The 23992-nt window shown below is 35.3% G+C and overlaps 1 protein-coding gene across 1 annotated transcript in view; it reads left to right on the forward strand.

The window, feature by feature from the left end:
• ABCB5 (ATP binding cassette subfamily B member 5) overlaps nt 1-23992 on the forward strand; it is a 140639-nt gene that overhangs the window by 73210 nt on the left and 43437 nt on the right. Inside the window, exons 15-19 of the mRNA XM_045495045.1 lie at nt 2260-2421; nt 5960-6100; nt 19713-19856; nt 20772-20876; nt 21053-21130. Coding sequence (XP_045351001.1) covers nt 2260-2421; nt 5960-6100; nt 19713-19856; nt 20772-20876; nt 21053-21130 — 630 coding nt within the window. The remainder of the gene's footprint in view (nt 1-2259; nt 2422-5959; nt 6101-19712; nt 19857-20771; nt 20877-21052; nt 21131-23992) is intronic.

Raw genomic sequence — 23992 nt, forward strand, 5'->3', positions numbered from 1 at the left:
CTGCTGGGGATTCTCATATTCTCTCTCTCTCTCTCTCTCTCTCTCTCTCTCTCTCTCTCCCACTCTTTCTGCCCCTCCCCTACTCACATGCACGTGTGCTGCCTCTAAATAAACTGAAAAAAAAATTTTATTAAAAAATAAAACAAAAAAATTTGCCTATTGTATTATACCATTCATAAGCAAGACTTAGAATTACCACATAAAAATAATAGACTGAGGAAAACAAAAAACAAACAATAAAAACTCTCTTCCCAGTTATCATTCACCCATGTTTATATAGGACCACTTTCTTACACCATACACAAAAATATACTCAAAAGGGATGAAAAACCTAAATGTGAGTCAGGAAACCATCAGAATCCTAGAGGAGAACACAGGCAACAATCTCTTTAACCTCAGCTGCAGCAACTTCTTACTAGACACGTCTCTGGAGGCAAGGGAAACAAAAGCAAAAATGAACTATTGGGACTTCACCAAGATAAAAAGCTTCTGCACAGCAAAGGAAACAATCAACGAAACTAAAAGGCAACCAACAGAATGGGAAAAGATATTTGCAAATTACATATTGGTTAAAGGGCTAGTATTCAAAATCTATAAAGAACTTATCAAACTCAACATCAAAAAAATAAGTAATCCAGTTAAGAAATGGGCAGAAGACATGAACAGACATTTGTCTAAAGAAGATATACAAATGGCTAACAGACACATGAAAAAATGCTCAACATCACTCATCATCAGGGAAATGCAAATCAAAACCACAATGGGATATCACCTCACATCTGTCAGAATGGCTAAAATTAACAACACAAAAAATAACAGGTGTTGGCAAGGATGAAGAGAAAGGGGAGCTCTCTTACACTGTTGATGGGAATGCAAATTGGTGCAGCTATTCTGGAAAACAGTATGGAGATTTCCTCAAAAAAGTTAAAAATAGGACTACCCCCACAATTGCACTACTAGGTATTTACCCAAAGGATACAGAAATACTAATTTGAAGGGATGCATGAGCTCCACTGTTTATTGGAATGGGCTAAATGGGTGATGGGCATTAAGGAGGGCACTTGTTGTGATGAGTCCTGGGTGTTATATGTAAGTTTGGAATCACTAAATTCTACTCCAGAAACCAATACTACACTATGTGTTAACTAACGAATTTAAATAAAATCTTGGAAGGAAAAGAAGTCTATATTTGCACTATGAAAAATAAAGGGAGCACTACACATTTTAGTGTTTAGACTTGTCTTTTTCAGACTATATCACATAAATATCACCAAGAGAAACTCACATATTCTAGTAATTGCCAATTAACAATATAATTATGTGTGCTTCATCAGACTTTGCCAAAATTAAGAAAAATAAATCTTTCTACCTACAATAGTTAGTTGCTCCTCAATCTACTTTATTATTACATTTGCATAACATTTATTAAAATGCCTCAGTCCCATTCAGGATTCTTACAGAACTTCAAGAATGGCCACCTTGGGTGGTATAAATAAGCTGGTTCTTTTGTTTGAGATTCTTTTTCCTAACAGCTTTTTTTGAGGTTTAATTGACTTACACTGCACATATAAAAGTATACACTTAGAAAAGTTTGGGCATAAATGTACACCTGTGAAACCACCACAATCAACATAGCCAACCAATCATTCCTCAAAACTTTTACATGCTTTTTGTAAATATTCCATCCCAACCCTCTTTCCTCTGCCTGGCTCTTGACCACCCCTGGTTTGTTTACTGCCAGTATAAATTAGTACGTATTTTCTAGAACTTTGTGTATATAGAATCATACATTATGTATTCTATACTCTCTGACTTCTTGCACTCAGCGTACTTGTTTTCAGACCTGTCCTTATTGTGGAATGTATCAATAGTTCCTTTTTATTGGTAAATAGTATTCCATTGTATGGAATGTTTGAGCTTATTGGTATCGATGCCCATTTAAGTTATTAAGTTTGTTTGTAGTTTTGGGATATTACACATAAGGTTGCTCTGAACATTCATATGTAAGCCTTTCTGTGGACATGCACTTTTATTTCCCTTGAATAAATATCTGGGATTTAAATGGATGGATCTTATGATAGGAGTATGTTTACATTTTAAATTACCAAATTATTTTTATTGGTCTTCCTAATCCATTTAAGTCCAAATTTCTAGATTCAAGGATTCCTTAATATTTAAAATAACAAGCTTTTTTGAATATTGCAAAGTTTGTTATTTCTATTAATTTCATATTTGTTTTCTATACTTACTGTTTTGTAGGCAAGCAAAGGTCGAACTACAATTGTCATAGCACACCGACTTTCCACTATTCGAAGTGCAGATCTGATTGTGACCATAAAAGATGGGATGGTGGCAGAAAAAGGAATACATGCTGAATTAATGGCAAAACAAGGTGTATATTATTCACTTGTAATGTCACAGGTAATGTTTATGTAACATAATGCTATGTTAGCAGGGTTGTTTTTTTTTTTTAACCTTTCAGAGATCATACCACAGAGGTCCTGGATCATAATCTTAGATTTCACAAAGCAACCAAGGCTTATTTATAATTCCTCTGTGAATAAATGCAATGTGACTAATATCCCCAGCATTGTGCTAGACAATATGATGAAAATTAAAGAATTAATGGGTACCTAGCACCTAATATTTGCCAGGCACACTGAAAACAGGCTTCCAAAGAAGACATCCAGATGACCAACATGAAAAAATGCTCAACATCACTCATCATCAGAGAAATTCAAATCAAAACTACAGTGAGATATCACCTCACACCTATCAAAATGGTGAAAATCAAAAACACAAGAAATGGATGCCTGTATGGCTCACTTGGTTAAGCATCCAACTCCGGATTTTGGCTCAGGTCATGGTCTCATGGTACATGGGGTTGAGCCCCACATCGGGCTCTACACTGAGAGCCCTCTCTCTCTCTGCCCCACACCTGCACACGCACTCTCTTTCTCTCTTTCTTTCTCTCAAAATAAATAAAAAAAAAGAAAAGAAAAAAGAAACAACAAGTGTTAGTGAGGGTGTGAAGAAAAACCCTCATGCACTATTGGTGGGAATGTAAACTGATGAAGCCACTGTGGAAAACAGAATAGAGGGTCCTCAAAAAGTTGAAAGTAAAACTGTCCTATTATCCAGTTGTTGCACTACTTGGTATTCACCCAAAAAATACAAAAACACTAATTCAAAGGGATACATTCACCCCTGTATTTATTGCAACTTTATTTACAATAGCCAAATTATAGAAACAGCCCAAGTGTCCTTTGATTGATAAATGGATAAAGAAGATGTGGTGTATATATACAGTGGAACATTATTCAGCCATAAAAAATTATGAAATCTTACCATTTGAAATGACATGGACAGAGCTAGAGAGTATAATGCTCAGTGAAAATAGGTCAGTACGTAGGTCAAAATGTATGGAATTGTTGAATCACTATATTGTATGCATGGAACTAATATAACACTGTATGTTAACTGTACTGGAATTACAATGGAAAACTTAATTAAAAATATTATTTCACAAATTATGAAATTTAGAAAATTATGAGCCTCCATGTCCTCCTCACACTTAAAACTTCACATTCTGAACCGTAGCTTTCTCCACAATGCTAGAATGAATTATTTTTAAACACCTTCTATAAAGCATAGTAAAAAAAAAAAAAAGTTTGAAAATGTAATCTTATATAGATTCAAAACCTGCCAGTTTCAATTTTATTTCATATTAGGCCATATTTTTCTTTAAAAATAAAATTAGCCATTATATGACAGTTGAATCTGTATGATTTTCATTCCAGAGTACACTTAACAATTTATGAAATTATTAAGTTCCATACTTTCAAACTAATAAGGATACCAATAAAAGGAAATAGCTATGGTTAAATTAACCCTATTTTGATGTTTTTTAAAGCTACTACACTCGTATCTTTCTTTGAAGTAACGTGCCTTTATTTTTCATTATAACTAAACTAAAACTCCATTATTATGTCTTATGTTAAAGAGTTTCACAATGTAAGGAAAACAAAAATGGAATGTTTGTGGTATAAATGTATAAGTATTTAAAACACCTTATTCAAAATGGATTAGTAGTCTCTGATTACCAAAAATAAGGTTCATTCTGATAAAACAATACCATTTTTAACACTCAGTGAACAACTACAGTATTCTGGGTACTGCATAGCAAACATAACATCTGTGGTATCTACATAAACAGTGACGCATTTCTGAAACTCTGGAAGTGCTTATTTGCCACTATACCTGTAATGTCCAAATGAATCAGTTTGTTAGAATTCGTGATGCTCATAAGTGTTGTAAAGTTACTGTTGTTAAGAGAATCAATCACAAGAAGCAGCATAGCAGTGGTTAGGGTTATGAGCTCTGGAGACACTGTAATTTGAAATTCTGACTATGCCACTTAATAGTTTTAGGCCCTTAGGCAAGTTATTTAAATTCCCTGTGCCTCAGTTTTCTAATCTTTAACATGGAGAAAATAAAAGTAACTTAGTTATGAATTACTGTAAGTCTTAAATGAGTCATTCATGTAAAGTATTTAGAGTTACTGTTGGCATACTAAATTTTATTATATTACTATTGTTAGTATTATCCAATCAACCTTTTTAGAAAAGTTCAAACCAGGAAGAGTAATGCTGTAATTATTTATCTTAAACATATATGATTACTTACAGACATATTCCTTTAGTGATTTTTTCACATGAAAATGAAATAAAAACTGGTAGATAGATACATACCAAAACTTCCTATCATAAGTATTTTGTCTAGCAGGCTTCTCAGGAAAAGAAATTGTCTTTGACCTGTTAGACACCTTCTTAGAAAAATTTATTATGAGAAGAGGTCAAAATTTCATTTTAAGCCTGCCACAAAATAAATAGCTCCTGAAAAAAGGCCAAGTAAATGATTTCTTTCTTGGTAGAGAAATTTATAGAAAAAAAAAAAAAAAAAAAAAAAGAAAGTGATAGCATAAAAGAATGTCTGATTAAAGATGTTAAGATACTATAAAGCTGGTTAAAGCTTACCATACTTTGAAATGACTGATTAACAGTTGTTAAGCTTGTCAAAGAAGCACAGTGTCTGGAAAGCCTTCCATATGCATATGCTCTTTTGCACCTAAATCCACCTAAGGCTGTCTGTCTCTGCTCCAACCTGGTCTGGGACACCATCATCCAAACTGGGCTCCTCATTTCTGTCTTGTCTCCCTCTTCATCTCTTCGTGGGGAAGTCACAAATTTACTCACACCATATTCAGTTGAGCAGAGAATGTGTAGTTTTTCTTTATTTCACTAAATCTGATCTCATTTCTCTGAGTAGCCAAAAAACCCAAAAACTAGACTTAGAGCAGTCTGGTTTAGAACTTCCTCCTTGCCCTATCATTTAAACAGTGTCTTTAAAGTTAACTTGATGTCTCTGCGATTTCTTATTCTCTAGGAGCTGGCCCATTGAGTTGCTTTCCAATCAGTTTGGAAGGGGCAGCAGTTGCAGGCCTAGCAAGTGTTATTGTCTCCTGACATCTCTCTCAAGCCTAGAGCCAGCATCACATTTAAGCGCCTAGCTATATGTTATAAATTTATAAGTTTCATGAAAGGCTAGGAATAAGGAATCAGAAAGAGTATCTTTGAAGTCTTCTCCCTCACAAAGTTCTTTTTACTAAAATCTGTCCCTTCTAGTGGAATAGTTGTTTTCAACTAAGGCATTGTTCTCTCCAGTTAATTATACAGGTCTTTGGAAAAGAAAGCACAATAAGCTATTGTCATCCACTAACATTTTAGTATAAGTTGGACTTACTAGTCCTCTATCACGCCTGAAAACTTCAGCAAGAACTGCACAAGAATATATCAGTTTCAGTATCAGTTGCAATACAGTTTTAGAGGGATGCTTAATAAAATTCTTTTGAATTTTGAAGGCATTATTCTAATGGTGACATGTATATTCTTCATTTAAGGATATTAAAAAAGCTGATGAACAGATGGGACCAATGGCATATTCTACTGAAAAAAATACCAACTCAGTTTCTCTGTGCTCTATGAGTAACATCAAGTCAGACTTTACTGGCAAGTCTGAGGAATCCATCCAATATAAAGAGGTAATGGTTTAACAAATATCAACAAGTTTTACCCACATGTTCTCCAATTAATTTTCATTTAATTCTTATAATATTTAGAATATATGATAAAATATTACTTTAGCACTAAGTGTATAAAGCAAATCTTTCCCAAACTCCACTGTAGTATTACAGTAATGCTCTAAGAAAGAGGTCTTCAAATAAGACTGCATTTATGTCACAGGTCATTTTGGAGGCAAGAAATCTCTTAAGAATGGGCTTTGCTCTTCCTTTTCTAGTTCCTTTAGACATAGAATATTTGGCCAGTGAAAATTAAGAGAATTCTAAAGAATGCAGAGGTAGCAGACAAAAGTAGCATCCACTAGTGAGGTTGAAATAGAGACCCAAAGAAGAGCCCTGATTCTTCCCCAGCCAAGGTTGAGATTCATGCCTCACTTCAAAGGGCACAGCTTTTGTTCACTGGATGGCAGAGAAGTTGATAAGATACCTCACTGGTGGGGTTTGCTGGAAATCTGTCCTGTGGCATGCCAGAATCCCTAGGTGCCAGGAGAAGCTACAGGGCACTGTTGGAACCAGGAACTGGACAGGTTGCCCTATGCCAGAGTCAAGTACAGCCCCATGTGTAGTAAGGTGCATGCGTTAGTGACCTGGCTGAATCACAGGCCAGTGCTATCTGGGTCCCATGGTTAGGCCTCTCCTGGCCAAGCCAAGAGCTGGACAAAGCACTTGGTGGCCAAACACAAGAGAAAACTGCACTCAATTAACTCTGAAAAAAACTGTGCAAGCAGAGTAGCAGAGAGAAAAACTCATCCTGCAGGAGCCTTCCCAGTAAGCCACCAGAAAGAAAAATTCCCCCCTGTAGTGTTTTTCCAGTACCCTCAACTGACACAGCTTGACATCTTACTATCTGATAAAGGAAAAATATTTATCAGGTAAAAGGGTGCATTTGGACCCAAAAGGTAATAAATCAGTAGCCAGGACAGAGGTGGTATTATTTTAAATAGGGGGAACAGCTAATATAAGGGCCTGGAGTTGGGGGTCACAGTGACTAAGGAGAAAGATGGGCAAAGAGTTGTGTGAGATACTCAGGGGCTGGATCAGGCAGCACCTTGTAGACCATAGTAAGATTTTGATCTTGTCTTTTAGATTCTTTTCTTACTCTGTCAGAAAGCCATCAGAGGTTTTTAACCAGTGGTCCATGATCCACAAGGAAAATCTGGACGGAATTCAGAGGCAATTAACCTGAATTAGAAAAAATATCATAACTTTTTTTCCCACCTATCCTTGATGAAAAATTAATTTAATTATGAATATGAACAACAAACTACAGTATTATGACCAGGGCCTATAACATCACCAATGAAAATCACAGAAATTTTGATATCTCATTACAGTTGTTATAGACATGTTAGAATATCTTTACACTCATCACTATTATATCTTGTTATTCAATATGCTAATAATGAAACACAACCATAACTGTATCACAACTTTAAATTTTTTGTTAAATATTTTGAATACTGTATTTCAATTTATTGGTTTTCTTTGAGACCCATGGGTTATTTAGCACATTGTTATAAATCCTTCTGGTTAGGAGTCCTCAGATTTCATCAGTCTTCCAGAGGAGTCCCTGACACAAAGCAGGTTAAGAACTGTTGCATGAGAGGGTCTTATTCAGAAAAGTGCATGAACCAATCTGTTTGATTTGGCTGCTGTGTGGAGAATGGTGTTTGGGAACCAAGGCAGGGAAGAGATGACAGTGGTTAAGTAATGGACCTGATGGACCTGATTAAAGCTGTCCAATTAGAAATAAATTACAGATGGAGAAGCAACTAGGACAGGATATTGAGAAGCAGGACCCAGCAGAATTTAAATTCAGGTAGAAAAGCAGTCGCCAACAAAGGAATCTAGAGAATGGCTAGAAAATAAAAAGAAAGCCAGGAGAGTATGGTATCATAGAAGCCAACAAAGGAAAGTGTCACAAAAGAGGAAGAGATCATTTGTGTCAAATGCTATGAAAACCAGATGAAATTAGAGATTTCTGCTTTCAGCCAAGATAGGTTAACAGGAACCGGGTTTACCTTTCTGCTTGAAACACCTAAGAAACAGAACAAAATATGTGGAACAATTTTCTAACATTGGACATCGTGATCCCTGAGGAAAAAGAAACAAATCAAATAAATCTTATCACTGATCCAGGTTACTGCCTGGATAGTTTCCAAGCCTCAGAGCTAGAAGGGGAAACCCATGCAGAGCCCAGGAAGCCAAATTAGGCAGCATCCTTAGAACAAAGAACTAAAAGAAAAGAGTTTCTCAGAGTTCCAAAGATCTTCATAGGTTCTCCACTGAGTCTTCATCTGAGTACTGATCAGCACATTAAGAAAACTGCCAACAGCAGAGGAAAGATGTGCCGGAAAGGAGGAAAGAGAACAGTCCTTTCACAAAGGCTTACAAAGGGTCAGGAGTAGTTCTTATTCTTTTAAGTTTTTATTTTAATTCCAGCTAGTTAACATACAGTGTTATATTAGTTTCAGATGGACAGTATAGTAATTCTACACTTCTGTACATCACCCAGTGCTCATCATGATAAATGCACTACTGAATCTCCATCACTTGTTTAACCAACCCCCGCCTCTGGTACCACTAGTTTAAAAGTAGTTATTAGGGCACCAGGGTGGCTTCGTCGGTTAAGTGTCCAACTCTTGATTTCTGCTCAGGTCATGATCTCACAGTTTGTGAGTTTGAGCACTGACTGTGCAGAGCCTGCTAGGGATTCTCTCTTGCTCTCTCTCTGCCCCTCTCCCACTCTCTCTCTCTCTCTCAAAATAAATAAATAAACTTAAAAAAAAAAGTACTTCTTATTAAACCAGCTCAAGTGAGCAGTCTCTAAATTCATGGGTCATTGAGTTGGATATTAAGGAATGTATTTCCTCAGAGTTTGGGGGAAAAGGGGGAATAGTCCCATACTAAACATAGCTATGAGCCCAACTAACAAAGCTTAAAAGCAAACCTCAAAGGGATCAAACTATTTCCAAGTAATTTAAATGTGTTCCAGTACAAAGCTCCATAATAAATATTTAAGAATTCAAAAATACCAGGGCACCTGGCTGGCTCAGTCAGTAGAGCATGCAACTCTTGATCTCGGCATTGTAAGTTCAAGCCCCATGTTGGGTGCAGAGATTACTGAAAAAATAAAGTATTAAAAAAATGATAATTCAAACATACCCAATAAGTAAAATTTATAGTATTTGTCATCCAATCAAAAATTACCAGTCAAGTAAAGAAGCAAGAAAATAGTTCCCAAAATGAAGTAACTCAATCAATAGAAATAAACCCAGAAATGACACACTTGGTAGAATGAGTAGGAACATTAAACAGTTACTGTATTTCATATGTTCCCAAAGGAAGAGTAAAAAACATTTGAACAATGAAAATTTTTCCCAAATTTGGTGAGAACTAAAAACTACAGATCCAAAAAGCTTATTAAATTCCAAATACAAGAAATATAGGGTACACTATGCCAAGGCACATCATAACCAAATTGCTTAAAACCTGCAATAAGGAGAAAAATTTTAAGGCAGCCAGAGAATATCAGCATAACATGTGGAAGGGGAAAAAATAAGAAAATCACAGACTTCTTATTAGACACAATGCAAGCCAGAAGACAATAGAGTAGTATCTTGAAAGTACTAAAAAGAAAAAAAATCAAAATGCTACACAGAAAAATATTTTTCAAAAATAAGACAATGTACAGAATTTTTCAGGAAAAAAAGGCTAAAGTAATTTATCACCACCAGACCTACAGTACTAGAAATGTTAAAAGAAGGCCTTCAAGCAGAAAGAAAGTGATACCACATGGAAATCTGAATCTACACAAAGGAATAAAAAATATTCAAAATAGTAATAAATGGACTAATGTAATAATAGTAATGATTAATAATTTTTTTAAGTAGTCTCCAGGCCCAACATGAGACTTGAATTCTTGACCCTGAGTTCAAGAGTCACATGCTTGGCGCACCTGGGCGGCTCAGTCAGTTAAGCGTCCAACTCTTGATTTCGGCTCAGGTCATAATCTCATGGTTTGTGGGACAGAGCCCTGCGTTGGCTCTGTGCAGACAGTGCAGACCTGCTTGGGATCCTCTCTCTCCCTCTCTCTCTGTCTCTCCCTCACTTGCATGCATGCACACGCACGCTGTCTCTCAAAATAAATAAACTTAAAAAAAGGTCACATCCTTTACTGAATGAGCCAGCCAGGCACCCCAATAATACTTTTATAAGTGTATTTCAAAAATAATTTACTTTTTTAAGAAAAAAATAACATTGCAGTATAGGGTTTATTACAGAAGTATAAGTAAAAATTTGTAAAAACAGTATCCAAAAGACTAGGAGGGAGAAATGGAAATATTCTATTTTAAGGCTCCTAAGTGATATGTAATATTACTTGAAGATAGACTGTGATGTTAATAGTTGTCAAAGTATATTTCAAAGCAATAAAATATTACCAGGGATAAAGAGGGGTTTTTTTTCATAATTATATTAAAGGATCAATATATAAAAGAACCAAAAAGAGAATAAAAATTTATAGTTTTACCAGAGATTTCAATACTTCTCTTAAATATTGACGAAACAAGTAGGCTAAAATTCAGCAGGGGTATAGATGACTTTAACAGCACTCTCAACCAGCTTGAACTAATAGACATTTATGGAAGACTCCACCTATCAACAGAAGAATACACATTCTTCTCAAATGCGTCTGAAACATTTATCAAGACAGACCATATTCTAAGCCATAACACAGGTCTCAATATGTTTTTAAAAATTCAAGTAATGCAATATATATTACTTCACCAAAGTGGAATTATATCAGAAATCAAGAGCAGAGGGACACCTGGCTGGCTCAGTTGGTAGAGCATGCGACTCTTGATCTTGGAATTGTAGGTTCAGGCTTCACGTTGGATGTAGAGATTACTTAAAAGTAAAATCTGAAGAGAAGAGAAGAGAGAAGAGAAGAGAGAAGAGGAAAGAAGAGAAGAGAAGGGATCAAGCACAGAAGTGGACTGGAAATCTTGAAATATTTGGAAGCTAAGCAACTCACTTCTAAATAATGCATGGATCAAAGAAGAAATCAAAAGAGAAATTCCAAAGTATTTTGAGCTGAATGAAAATGATGCCAAACATAATTAAAATGTACCCTATAATCCAGCAATTGTACTACTGGGTATTTACCCAAGGAATACAAAAATACTAATTCAAAGGAATATATGCACCCCAATGTTTATAGCTGCATTGTCTACAATTGCCAATTTATGAAAACACTGCAATTGTACATTAGTAAATGAATACTACTATGAATACATACATATACATACAATGGAATATGACTCCTCTATAAAAAAAAATGCAATCTGCCTTTTGCAATGTCATGGATGGAGCTAGAGACTATTATGCCAAGTAAAATAAGTCAGAGAAAGACAAATTCCCGTATGATTTAAGAAACAAAACAAATGAGTAAAGGGGTGGGGGGGAAGGAAAGCAAGATAAAGAAAGGCAAACCAAAAAACAGACTCTTAACTATAGAGAACAAAGTGATGGTTACCAGACAGGAGATGGATGGGAGGTGGATTAAATAGGTGATGGAGATTAAGGCGTGCACTTGTCATGATGAGCACCAGGTGATGTATGGAAGTGTTGAGTCACTATAATGTACACCTGAAACTAATATTACACTATATATTAACTAACTGAAATTTAAATAAAAACTTTAGGGGCGCCTGGGTGGCGCAGTCGGTTAAGCGTCCGATTCAGCCAGGTCACGATCTTGCGGTCCGTGAGTTCGAGCCCCGCGTCGGGCTCTGGGCTGATGGCTCAGAGCCTGGAGCCTGTTTCCGATTCTGTGTCTCTCTCTCTCTCTCTCTGCCCCTCCCCCGTTCATGCTCTGTCTCTCTCTGTCCCAAAAATAAATAAACGTTGGAAAATAAATAAATAAAAATTAAAAAAAATAAAACTTTAAAAAAATAAAAATAACTCCAGTTTAAAAAAAATGTGAGATGAGGCTTAAAGTATTACTGAGAAAGAAATTTATACATAAAAAGAAAGATCTCAAATTAATAAACTTATGCCTTAAGAAACTAGAAGGAAGAAGGTAATTATAAAGAAAAAAGTTGGGGCACCTGGGTGGCTCAGTTGGCTAAGCATCCCATTCTTGATCTCAGCTCAGATCATGATGTCATGGTCATGAGACTGAGCCCCAAGTCGGGCTCTGCTCTGAGCATAGAGTCTGTTTTGAATTTTCTCTCCCCCTCTTTCTGCCCCTCACCCCACTTGCATGTGCTCTCACTCTCTCTCAAAATAAATAAATTAACTTTTTTTTTAAATAAGAAAAAAAAATCAGTGAAATCCAAAACTGGTTATTTGAGAGCCTCAGTAAACTGAAAAACCACTGGACTGACTGAACAATTTAAGAAAGAAGATACAAATTACCAATATCAAGAATGAGCATGGTAACATCACTACAAGTTCTACCTATATTAAAAGAATAATAGGGGTGTCTGGGTTGCTCAGTCATTTCAGCATCTGACTCTTGATTTCAGCTCAGGTCATGATCTAAGGGTTGTGAGAGTTCCTCTCTGATCATGGAGACTGCTTAAGATTCTCTCTTTCCCATGGAGCCTGGGTGGCTCACTTGGTTAAGCGTCCAACTTCAGCTCAGGTCATGATCTCACAGTCTGTGAGTTCAAGCCCTGCCTTGGGCTCTGTGCTGACAGCTCAGAGCCTGGACCCTGCTTCAGATTCTGCGTCTGCCCCTCCCCTGTTCACACCTCTGTCTCTCTCTCTCTTTCTCTCAAAAGTAAATAAACATAAAAAAAATTAGAAAAAAAAAGGAGAAAGGTTCTCTTTCCCTCTCCTTCTGCCCCTCCCCAACTTACATGCATGCTCTCTCTCACATTCTCTCTCTCTCTCCCTCCTCTAAAGAATAAGATGATCTTATGAAAACATTTATGAAAATAAATCTTACAACTCAGATGAGATGGTCAAATTCTTTAAAAGACACAAACTACCAAAGCCCGCTCAAAAATAAATTAATAACTTAATCTTATATCTATTAAAAAGAAATTAAATTTGTAGTGAAAACCTTTCCTTAAAGAAAACTTCAGGCCTAATTGTCTTAACTGGTGAATTCTACCAAATAGAAAATTGAAGAGACAAATATTCTATGAGACCAATCTCCTATGAGATTCCAAGAGATTCTCTCTTCTATGAGACCAATTCTATGAGACCAATATTACTCTGGTATCAAAATTAGACAAAGATGTTACAAGAAAATAAGTTTATAGATAAATTTACTTCATGAACATAGATGGAAAACTTACTAACAAAATTTTAGTAAGTCTAATCAACAATGTATAAAAAGAATACTATATCATCACCAACTAGGATTTATCTAAGGAGTACAAATATGGCCTAACATTAAGAAATTAATGTGATACTTCTTATTAAGAAAAAAATAATCATCTCAATCAATGTATAAAATTCAGTTGATAAAATGCACTGTCTATTCCTGATAACTCTCAGCAAACCAGGAATTAAAAGAAATTTTCTCAACCTGATAAAAGGCATAAACAACAAATCTATAGCTAACATCACTCTCAATAGTGAGGGAACTAAAATCAAGAACAAGGCAAGGATGTACACTCTCACCACTTCTATTCAACATTGTGCCACAAGTTCCAGCCTGTGCAATAAGGCCAGAAAATAAAAGCATCCAAATAGGAAAGAAAGAAAACTTTCTTCACAGACAACATGACTATCTATATAAATAATCCTATAGAATGCACCAAAAAGAAAGTACAAAAATAAAAAAATAGGAATTGATTTTTTAAAAATAATTTCATGTACAATATTGTCAAAAATATGAAATACTTAGGGATAAATTTGATAAAAGATTATAAGATCCATGCACTGAAATATATAAAATATTACTAAGAATGGCCAACTCATCTTTGACAATGCAGGAAAGAACATCCAATGGAAAAAAGACAGTCTCTTTAACAAATGGTGCTGGGAGAACTGGACAGCAACATGCAGAAGGTTGAAACTAGACCACTTTCTCACACCATTCACAAAAATAAACTCAAAATGGATAAAGGACCTGAATGTGAGACAGGAAACCATCAAAACCTTAGAGGAGAAAGCAGGAAAAGACCTCTCTGACCTCAGCCATAGCAATCTCTTACTCGACACATCCCCAAAGGCAAGGGAATTAAAAGCAAAAGTGAATTACTGGGACCTTATGAAGATAAAAAGCTTCTGCACAGCAAAGGAAACAACCAACAAAACGAAAAGGCAACCAACGGAATGGGAAAAGATATTTGCAAATGACATATGGGACAAAGGGCTAGTATCCAAAATCTATAACGAGCTCACCAAACTCCACACCCAAAAAACAAATAACCCAGTGAAGAAATGGGCAGAAAACATGAACAGAGACTTCTCTAAAGAAGACATCCGGATGGCCAACAGGCACATGAAAAGATGTTCAACGTCGCTCCTTATCAGGGAAATACAAATCAAAACCACACTCAGATATCACTTCACGCCAGTCAGAGTGGCCAAAATGAACAAATCAGGAGACTATAGATGCTGGAGAGGATGTGGAGAAATGGGAACCCTCTTGCACTGTTGGTGGGAATGCAAATTGGTGCAGCCACTCTGGAAAGCAGTGTGGAGGTTCCTCAGAAAATTAAAAATAGACCTACCCTATGACCCAGCAATAGCCCTGCTAGGAATTTATCCAAGGGATACAGGAGTACTGATGCATAGGGGCACTTGTACCCCAATGTTCATAGCAGCACTCTCAACAATAGCCAAATTATGGAAAGAGCCTAAATGTCCATCAACTGATGAATGGATAAAGAAATTGTGGTTTATATACACAATGGAGTATTACGTGGCAATGAGAAAGAATGAAATATGGCCTTTTGTAGCAACGTGGATGGAACTGGAGAGTGTGATGCTAAGTGAAATAAGCCATACAGAGAAAGACAGATACCATATGGTTTCACTCTTATGTGGATCCTAAGAAACTTAACAGAAACCCATGGGGGAAGGGAAGGAAAAAAAAAAAAATAAAGAGGTTAGAGTGGGAGAGAGCCAAAACATAAGAGACTGTTAAAAACTGAGAACAAACTGAGGGTTGATGGGGGGTGGGAGGGAGGGGAGGGTGGGTGATGGGTATTGAGGAGGGCACCTTTTGGGATGAGCACTGGGTGTTGTATGGAAACCAATTTGACAATAAATTTCATATATTAAAAATAAATAAATAAATAAATAAATAAATAAATAATAAAATATTACTAAGAAAAATGAAAGGACACCTAAATAAGTTGAGGAATATACTATGTACATAAATAAGAAGAGTCAATATCATTGAGGCATCTGTTCTCTCCAAATTGATCTATAGGTTCAAGGCAATACCAATCAATATTTCAGCAGGCTTTTTTGTAGAATTTGACAAACTGATTATAAATGAAAATTCAAAAGGATAAAATAATCAAAACAACTTTGAAAAAGAACAAAGTTGGAGATTCTGTACTACCTAATTCCAATTCTTAATATACAGCTATATTAAAATAGATCAATAGAGCGGAATAGAGTTAAGAAATAAACCCACACACAGATGGTTAATTGTATTTAGACAAAAGTACAGTAAAGGCAATTGAATAATGAATGTATGGTCTTTTCAAGAAATGATGCTATAGCTGTATCAACAATATACAAAATAATCATCTTCAATCCATGTCTCAGATCACAGATTAAAATTAACTCAAAATGGATTACAGAATTTACTATAAAACCTAAAATTCAAAAACTTCCATAAGAAAATCCAGTAGGAAAACCTTAGCAAAGATTTCCTAGATGCAACACCAGAAGCACAATTCATAAAAGAGAAAAAAAACATATGATAAATTAGACTTCACCAAAATCAAGACCTTTGCTATTTGTAAAATGCTTTTAAGAGATGAAAAGATAGGCCATAATCTGAGAGAAAACATTTATAAGTCACATATCTAATAAAGGATTTGTGTCCAAAATATACAAAAACTCCCAAAGCACAATAATAAGAATACCAACAAAACCCAGTTGAAAAAATGGGCAAAAGGAGCACTTGGGTGATTTAGTCAGTTGGGCGTCTGACTCTTGATTTCAGCTCTGGTTGTGATCCCAGGGTCATAGGATCGATCCCTGCATCAGGCTCCACATTAAGGCTTCGTGCTGAGTGTGGAGCCTGCTTGAGATTCTCTCTCTCTCCCGCTGCCCATCTCCCCTGCTCACTTTTTCCCTCTCTGTCTCTTAAAAAAAAATAAAAAAGAGAAAAGAAAAAGAAAAATGGGCAAAATATTTGAATAGACATTTTACCAAAGAAGATGTGCATATGGCAAACAAGCACACAAAAAGATGCCAAACATCATTAGTAATTAGAGAAGTGCAAATTAAACTCATAATTGAGATATCATGACACACCATTACAATGGTGGAAACTAAAAAGACTGACTCTAGCAAGTGTTGGCAGTGATATGAAGCCAGAAGCATTCCATATTTTGCTAGTGGGAATACAAAATGGCAAACTCACTTTGGAAAACAGTTTGGCAATTTCTTAAAGAATTAAACATACATCTACTTTCTGATCCAAGCATTCCTCTTCTAGGTATTTACCTGAAAGAAATGAAATCATGTGTCCACACAAAGTCTTGAATATGAATATTCATAGCAGTTTTACTTGTAATAGCCCAAAACTGGGAATGACCTAAATTCATATCAAGAGGTGACTGAATATATAAATTGTGGTATATTCATACAATGGAATACCATTCACCAATAAAAATAATGAAATGTTAATTTATTCAGTATTATGAATAAATCTCAAAGCAATTATGTTGAGCAAAAGAAGCCAGAGGAAAAAAGAATACATACTGTATGATTTCATTTATATAAAATTTTAGGAAATGAAAAATAATATGTAGTAACAGCATGTCCGTGATTATAGGAGAAGAGGGTTGGCAGCTGAGAGGTGTGGGAGAGGGGGATTACAAAAGGCTGTAGGAAACTTCTAGAGGTAGTGGATATGTTCATTATCTTGACTGTGGTAATGGTTTCATGGGTGTGTAGTTATGTCTAAACTTACCAAGTTCTACATTTTAAACACATACAGCCTGTTATATGAAGACTATAATAACTCATTATAGCTCTAAAATACATGAAATTAGGGGTGCCTAGGTGGCTCCTTTGGTTGAGCATCCAACTCTTGATCTTGGCTCTGGTCATGATCTTACAGTTTGTGGATTTGAGCCCCATGTTGGGCTCTATAGTGACAGTGCAGAACCTCCTTGGGCTTCTCTCTCTCCCTCTGTCTCTCTGCCTCTCTCTCTCTCTCTCTCTCTCTCTCTCTCTCTGTCTTAAGATAAATAAATGAACTTATAAAAAATAAAATAAAATGTATGAAATTTAAAATTCTTTAGGAAGGTTTGTTTAACTTTTTAAAGCCCTTCTGTATCTCTTGACAAAATGCCTATAATTTCATATATTTTTATATCAGATTCTCTTAAAACATGTAATAACCTATAACATATTTACATAACATAGAAACTCATGATCTTACTTTCATTTTGTTCTTATCTTTATTCTTTTCTATCTTTATAACATTATTTCAGTAACACTCATTTAACCTGTTATTGTATATTTTTCAAAAGGTAAAAGATACATTATTCTGTAGGAGTGAGATAGCCCTCCTACATTTACTGTCTCTAACTTACTGGTACTATGTTCTGGCACACACTAAGTCTTAGTTTCATTGCAAAATGAGGCAATTTTATAAAGAATTTGACAGAAAATCTGTGCTCAGTGCTTGACAGAGTTGGTATGCAACTTTTTAAATTTCTGTATATTCTGAGGCACCTGGGGGCTCAGTTGGGTAAGCATCCAACTTCAGCTCAGGTCATGATCTCACAGTTTATAAGTTCAAGCCCCCCATCAGGCTCTGTGCTGATAGCTGGAGCCTAGAGCCTGCTTCATATTCTGTGTCTTCCTCTCTTTCTGCCTCTCCCCTGCTCACACTCTGTCTCTCTCTCTCAGAAATAAACATTAATTTTTTTTAATAAAAATTTTCAAAAAATAAAAAATGAAATACATTTCTGTATATTGGACAGTCACCTAACTGAAAAGTGAGGCTTTTTGTGATGATGATCTTCAGAAAACTTCAGAAAGGAAATAGATTATTCAGTAACCCAATATAATTGTGGTTTACCCATCCTAAAAATAGACCATAAATACCTTAGAACTTTAAAAGTTCTATTGTTCAAACAAAAGAGTTTACATTATAGTTGCCAAACTAAGATTAACACAAGAATTACAGACTATTTTATAATCATTCCCGAAGAATTCTCCTGTTATTAGGTTCACAAATGTCATTACTTCTAGAGTGAATGCCAAGAGACAATTTTAACATATGAAATGCCTAGGGACACCTGGGTGGCTCAGTCAGGTAATTGTCCAACTTCAGCTCAGGTCATGATCTCACAGTTCGTGAGTTCAAGTCCTGCATCGGGTTCTGCGCTGACAGCACAGCTTTAGATTCTCTTCTTCTCTCTGCCCCTCCCCAATTTGTGCTCTCTCTCATTAGGTGTCTCAAAAATAAGTAAACATAAAAACATTTTTTTAATTAAAATAAAAAAGAAATGCCTAGTAGTTTGCTGTCTACTTTCCTATTCAAAATAATTACTCACTACAAAATCATAAGATATTTTAGATTTCTGAAATAAATCCACTATGCATGCTGGACAAGAGTAAGGAGAAATCATTATCATATTATTTATCCTCTGATAATTGTGACCGCTACCTCTCCACTGGGAGGGCTGACAGACTGGTTACTTGCATTGTGCTTTCTCTGTATAAAACCTAGGATTTTGCATCATATAATCCTTCTTCTGTAATAATACTGAGTTAAGCTTAATTCTAAAAACAATCCAAGAAGATAGGAAATGATATCATCCCCCTTGGAAAGATGAGGAAACTGAGGCTTGGTCAGTTTAAGTGATATGCTCAGATATTGCAGCATTTTATTTACAAATGGGAACCCCAAAACAAGCTTTAAATTAAGATATTAGATAAATGTTTCTGTCAATAAGTCATGAAACTAGAAAGCTTTCAAGCTTGAAATGCTAGCTAGTAAAATTCTTGCTTTCTGTCTTGCTTCATTTCTACCTAGATTTTTGTCTTATCTTAGGGTATAATATTCCATCTAGTTTAACAGGAATAAAGAAAATATGACTGTCATTTCTTCAGTGAGTCTTAGCTGTCAGAACTTGTGAGTTAATCTGTAATTTTTAAATGATAGTAACAGTGAAATACCAAAAGGATAAATTGCTCAGAGAGTCACTTTGGGATAAGATTCCTGTATGTGTTGAGGACATCAGGTAATATGGGTGGTGAAATTTTTCTAAGATATATTCTACTTTTACTCTTGTTCCCTAATTATATTTGATATTTTACATTATTGGTTCTGTTTAAGATTGGTTAACTTCTCTAGGTTCCATTACGCTCTCAAACTGAGGTTTTAACCAAAGTATTTTATTCATAGACAAGTCTTCCTGAAGTTTCTATGTTAAAAATTTTTAAATTAAACAAGTCTGAATGGCTTTCTGTGGTCCTGGGGACATTGGCTTCTATTCTAAATGGAGCTGTTCATCCAGTATTTTCCATCATCTTTGCAAAAATCATAACTGTAAGTAAAGCTAATTTGCTAATATTTTTAACAATTTTAAACAAAGTGTAGCCTGAGAGAACAGACCTGATGTACTTTGACTCCGCAATGGGGAAATTGGGACTTGTGGTGGGTCACCCATAGTGTGGGATCCATGATAGGAAGGTTAACTAATGTTCTCAGGGGATAAGCCAGCCTCTATTGTGAAGTCTTGGCTGGGCCTTGTTGACTGGGCAATCAGTAAAGAAATTACTTTGTTTTCTAATTTTGACTCCACTGCCATATCAGCATTCCAAAGCACTGAAGCAATAAAATAGACAAAGACGACTACTCTTCTTTCAACTAGTCCAAACAATGGCCATTTTTTATTACCAGTCAGCTCACGAGGGAGAGGAAATAACAAGAGTTTGGGATTGTGCTGAGGGACTCAGGAGAGTTGCTGGATTCAAGGACTGAGCCACGTTAAGTCTTCAGTCCCACATTTGCACGGCTATGCTGTGTCAATATAGATGCCACTATATGTATAATTACTAATTATAGGAACAATTTCTAGGGACATGTATAAAGACCTCACACTGCAGGTTAATACTTTAAATAAAATAATATTAAGAAACCTAAGTTATTAGCAGTTAATAGAAATAGTAATTCAAACAAACTGGTAGTTTCTTTGAAAATATACTGTGATAATCTCATTGTCTGATCTCATATTTACATAGCCTAAGTGAGAAAATTGACAGCAAATCATTTTTTTATCATATGTAATGAATGTAGTGAATAGAATAATGGTGCAGTTCTTTTCCCCAGGAAATGTATATATAATCTTTTTCTTATGTTGAAATCCAGTCAAAAATTCCTGATGGATAGACGTTTTAGTTTTTTCTCTTTGTTTTGTATTTTCTTCCAATAACCTGAATAAAAAAATCTGTTTTTTCTCAGATGTTTGAAAATGATGATAAAACCACATTAAAGCATGATTCAGAGATTTATTTCATGATATTTGTCATTTTGGGTGTTATTTGCTTTGTCAGTTATTTCATTCAGGTAAGCTTTTAATGAATTAAACAAGTTTGAACATAATTACTTTTTATGTCATCCTCTCTGAATTGAAAATAACAACAAAATATAATAAAGTATAAATAAGTAAATATAGTAATTAACTGTTACAAAGAAATAGAAAAAAGAGTTAAGAATAAATACACCTTTCTTTTGTTTTTCAGGGATTATTTTATGGCAGAGCAGGGGAAATTTTAACCATGAGATTAAGACGTTTGGCATTTAAAGCCATGTTATATCAGGTCAGTGTTTCATTTATCCTTTTCTTATTTTATTTAAAATGTGTTCTTAAATATTCTTGTAGTTTTTCAAGTCAATTTCTTCACATAATCTTTCCTTTGATCCTTTGAAAGCGTGCTTTTTGTGTTCCCATCAACACCTGACATTAGAATTCTTAGTTAATTTTTCTAATAGAAGCAAGTCCAAAATTGTTATGTTTGAAAATACAACTTACAGAAAACAATATTTAGAGTCCATTCCTTTTTCCTTGCATTTATCTTGACAAATCTTTTTTTTTTTTTTTTAATGGATAATGTAGTGTACTAGGATCAGATTGAAAGACCAAATAAAAACTGAAAAGAAGAATTAAGAGCTACAGTATATTGGGGAACATCTTTTAAAAGGAGGAGTTAATTCCTCTAGTTATCATCCATGTGCACTGCTTAAGTTTCCTCACTCCCCACTTCTGAAAGCAGTCAGTCTCTCTGTCCTCATGAGAAGAGTCCTGAATTCAGGTAGCAGTCCAGCTGGCGGGTTGGCCTGCCATATATAGATGATCAGTCATACCTGTGAAATAACTAAAAATAGGTAGATCAAGTAGTAATCTTGAGAAGTGAGTCTTAGGGGCAAATGGCAGGAATGTCTCAGATTGGCACTTCTAAAATTCTTTCAGGAGGCTGAGATGTATTGGGTTCCCTGAAAGCCGGTAATCATTTGGAGCCCTTCATCATACTTTCTGTCACCAGAGCTCCCTGTGCAAGAGCAAATAGCTTCCTGCCAAGTTCATTTCTTGTCAGAAATAGAATTACTGTCACACCAGCTGAGTTGTCAAAACCAGTTTTTACCTCTTGTGACTTTTAGCAGTAGCACTCAGAGGACTGCCGCGTAACAAAATGCCCAGGCCTTTGTGCTCTTGGGAAACTACAAGATACAAAATTCAACCCCACTAGTGCAAGGTTTCCCATAGCAACTTGATGCTCTGAAGAGGTTGGTGCCTGACATTCTGGTCAAAGGCCTATCAGAGATAATTGGAGACTCTCCTTAAGCCAGAAAAAAATCTATTTGAGGGATTATAAAACCAGTGAATGCCTGCACAACTCACTCAAGCTAAACTTGAGTTTTTTTTTTTTTTACTTCTGAACATTTTATGTCTTTACCTCAAATCTTTGAAATAAGGTGGAATTTTAATTAGCTAATTAAAATTTCATACTTATTGACAGTTTCTGCTCATTTTTGTTTTTCTTTATGAGTTTATATGTTTCCATATTCAAGGAAATTTATTTTTAATTTCTAGGGATTTTCAACAGTGTTCTCTGAATGTCTGAATGTTTTGAACAAAAGAATATATAACTTAACCAAACATTACTTTGAACTGCCTTTCTAGAGATTCAGTGTGCTTTTGGTAGAAGAGTCTCAAGTCCAGCACCCAATTTAACTAGTGGTTATTGTTAATCCAGTATCTTGATGGTTAATACTGGACATTAATCCTCTTCTTAACGTTAGTCATGTGAATAGCTGGATAGTAACACTCTAGGCTAAAGTAGCTTCTACCCATAAGAAGCCCCCAGTTTTTAAGCCAAAAACTCTGGTCCTGCAAAAATACACACAAAGACACACACAGAAACTCTGCACTATTCATCAGATGTTATTATATTCCCCCATAAATTCAACTCAGCCCCTTCCAGCTGATTGTTTGTTTTCCCTCTGTATCCTTCAGCATTCTTTTTTGTTTCTTGTCTTTGCTTTCTTAAAATGGAGGGGGAACAATAGGATATTTGGCCTTTTCTTTATAAATATCTTCCCCATTTCAGTTTTGTCTATAGTAAGGGGTGCTCCCAATGTGCAGTTTAGCCTAACTCTTGTTACCTGTGTTGTTGTCCTAAGGCTTTCTAAGGCTTAAAAAGCATGCTGAGACTTGTGTTGTTTTTATAACTAGTTTGGAACCTCATTTGAGGTAGAAGTATTTATGGAATCAGGTGTGGTCTTTTTATAGGTATAAAATCTGTATTTTATTTGATTAGTTGACATCCTTCCACTTGAAAAGAATGTCCTAAGTGTTGCTGACTTCAATGGTTGTAAATAATTCATTGTTCAAAGCTAAATTTATATTTCCTAATGATAAATATTGACCTGTAGATCTGTTGGGTTTGTGAACAGATACGTATTTTTGCCGGTTTCTCTTTACATTAGATTGGCTAGGGCTTCTTTGGGGGGTCTTTAAATCATGAGATGATAGAATTAATGGTAAGCACTAAGGGATCTCAAAAAGCTACTTCCAAAAGCTTTTGAGGTATTAAGTCCTGACACAGGAGAAACAGGTAATGAAACTCAACTGTAATGCTTCAGTTCAGTGGGAGATAGAACAGGATAGTTGAATAAAACCTCTGGCATTTGGTTGCATAGGTTCAAATCCTGGCCTTAGCACTTGCCAGCTATGTGGCCTTGGGCAAGTTATTTAATCTCTCAGTACCTCGGTTTCCTCATTTATAAAATATGGATATTCATAGTATCTACCTCATACAGTTATGATGATTGATTGAGAAAATACATACCAAATGTGTAGGCATCATAGTGTTATTGTATTTTTTACTTCTAGCATATTACTGACAGGGAAAAAAAATGGATTTACTACTATCAAAAAACCTGATAGCCTTACTTACAATCATTTTACCATCAGAAAAAGAGAAAGCAAGCCAAATTTTATTTGACACCAGCTATGTTCCAGAAACTCTTAAATGTTTTAGCACATATGGCATATGCTGGAATACAGTGCCTAGAGTACGCAATACTGACTTGTTGGAAAGTAATTTTGGACATTTTGCTGATTGAAGATTAGATAATGACTAAGACTAGTCACATATATATACTATACCTAGTGTGTTATA

Source organism: Leopardus geoffroyi, chromosome A2, assembly GCF_018350155.1.
Source record: "Leopardus geoffroyi isolate Oge1 chromosome A2, O.geoffroyi_Oge1_pat1.0, whole genome shotgun sequence".
Taxonomy (NCBI): Eukaryota; Metazoa; Chordata; class Mammalia; order Carnivora; family Felidae; genus Leopardus; species Leopardus geoffroyi.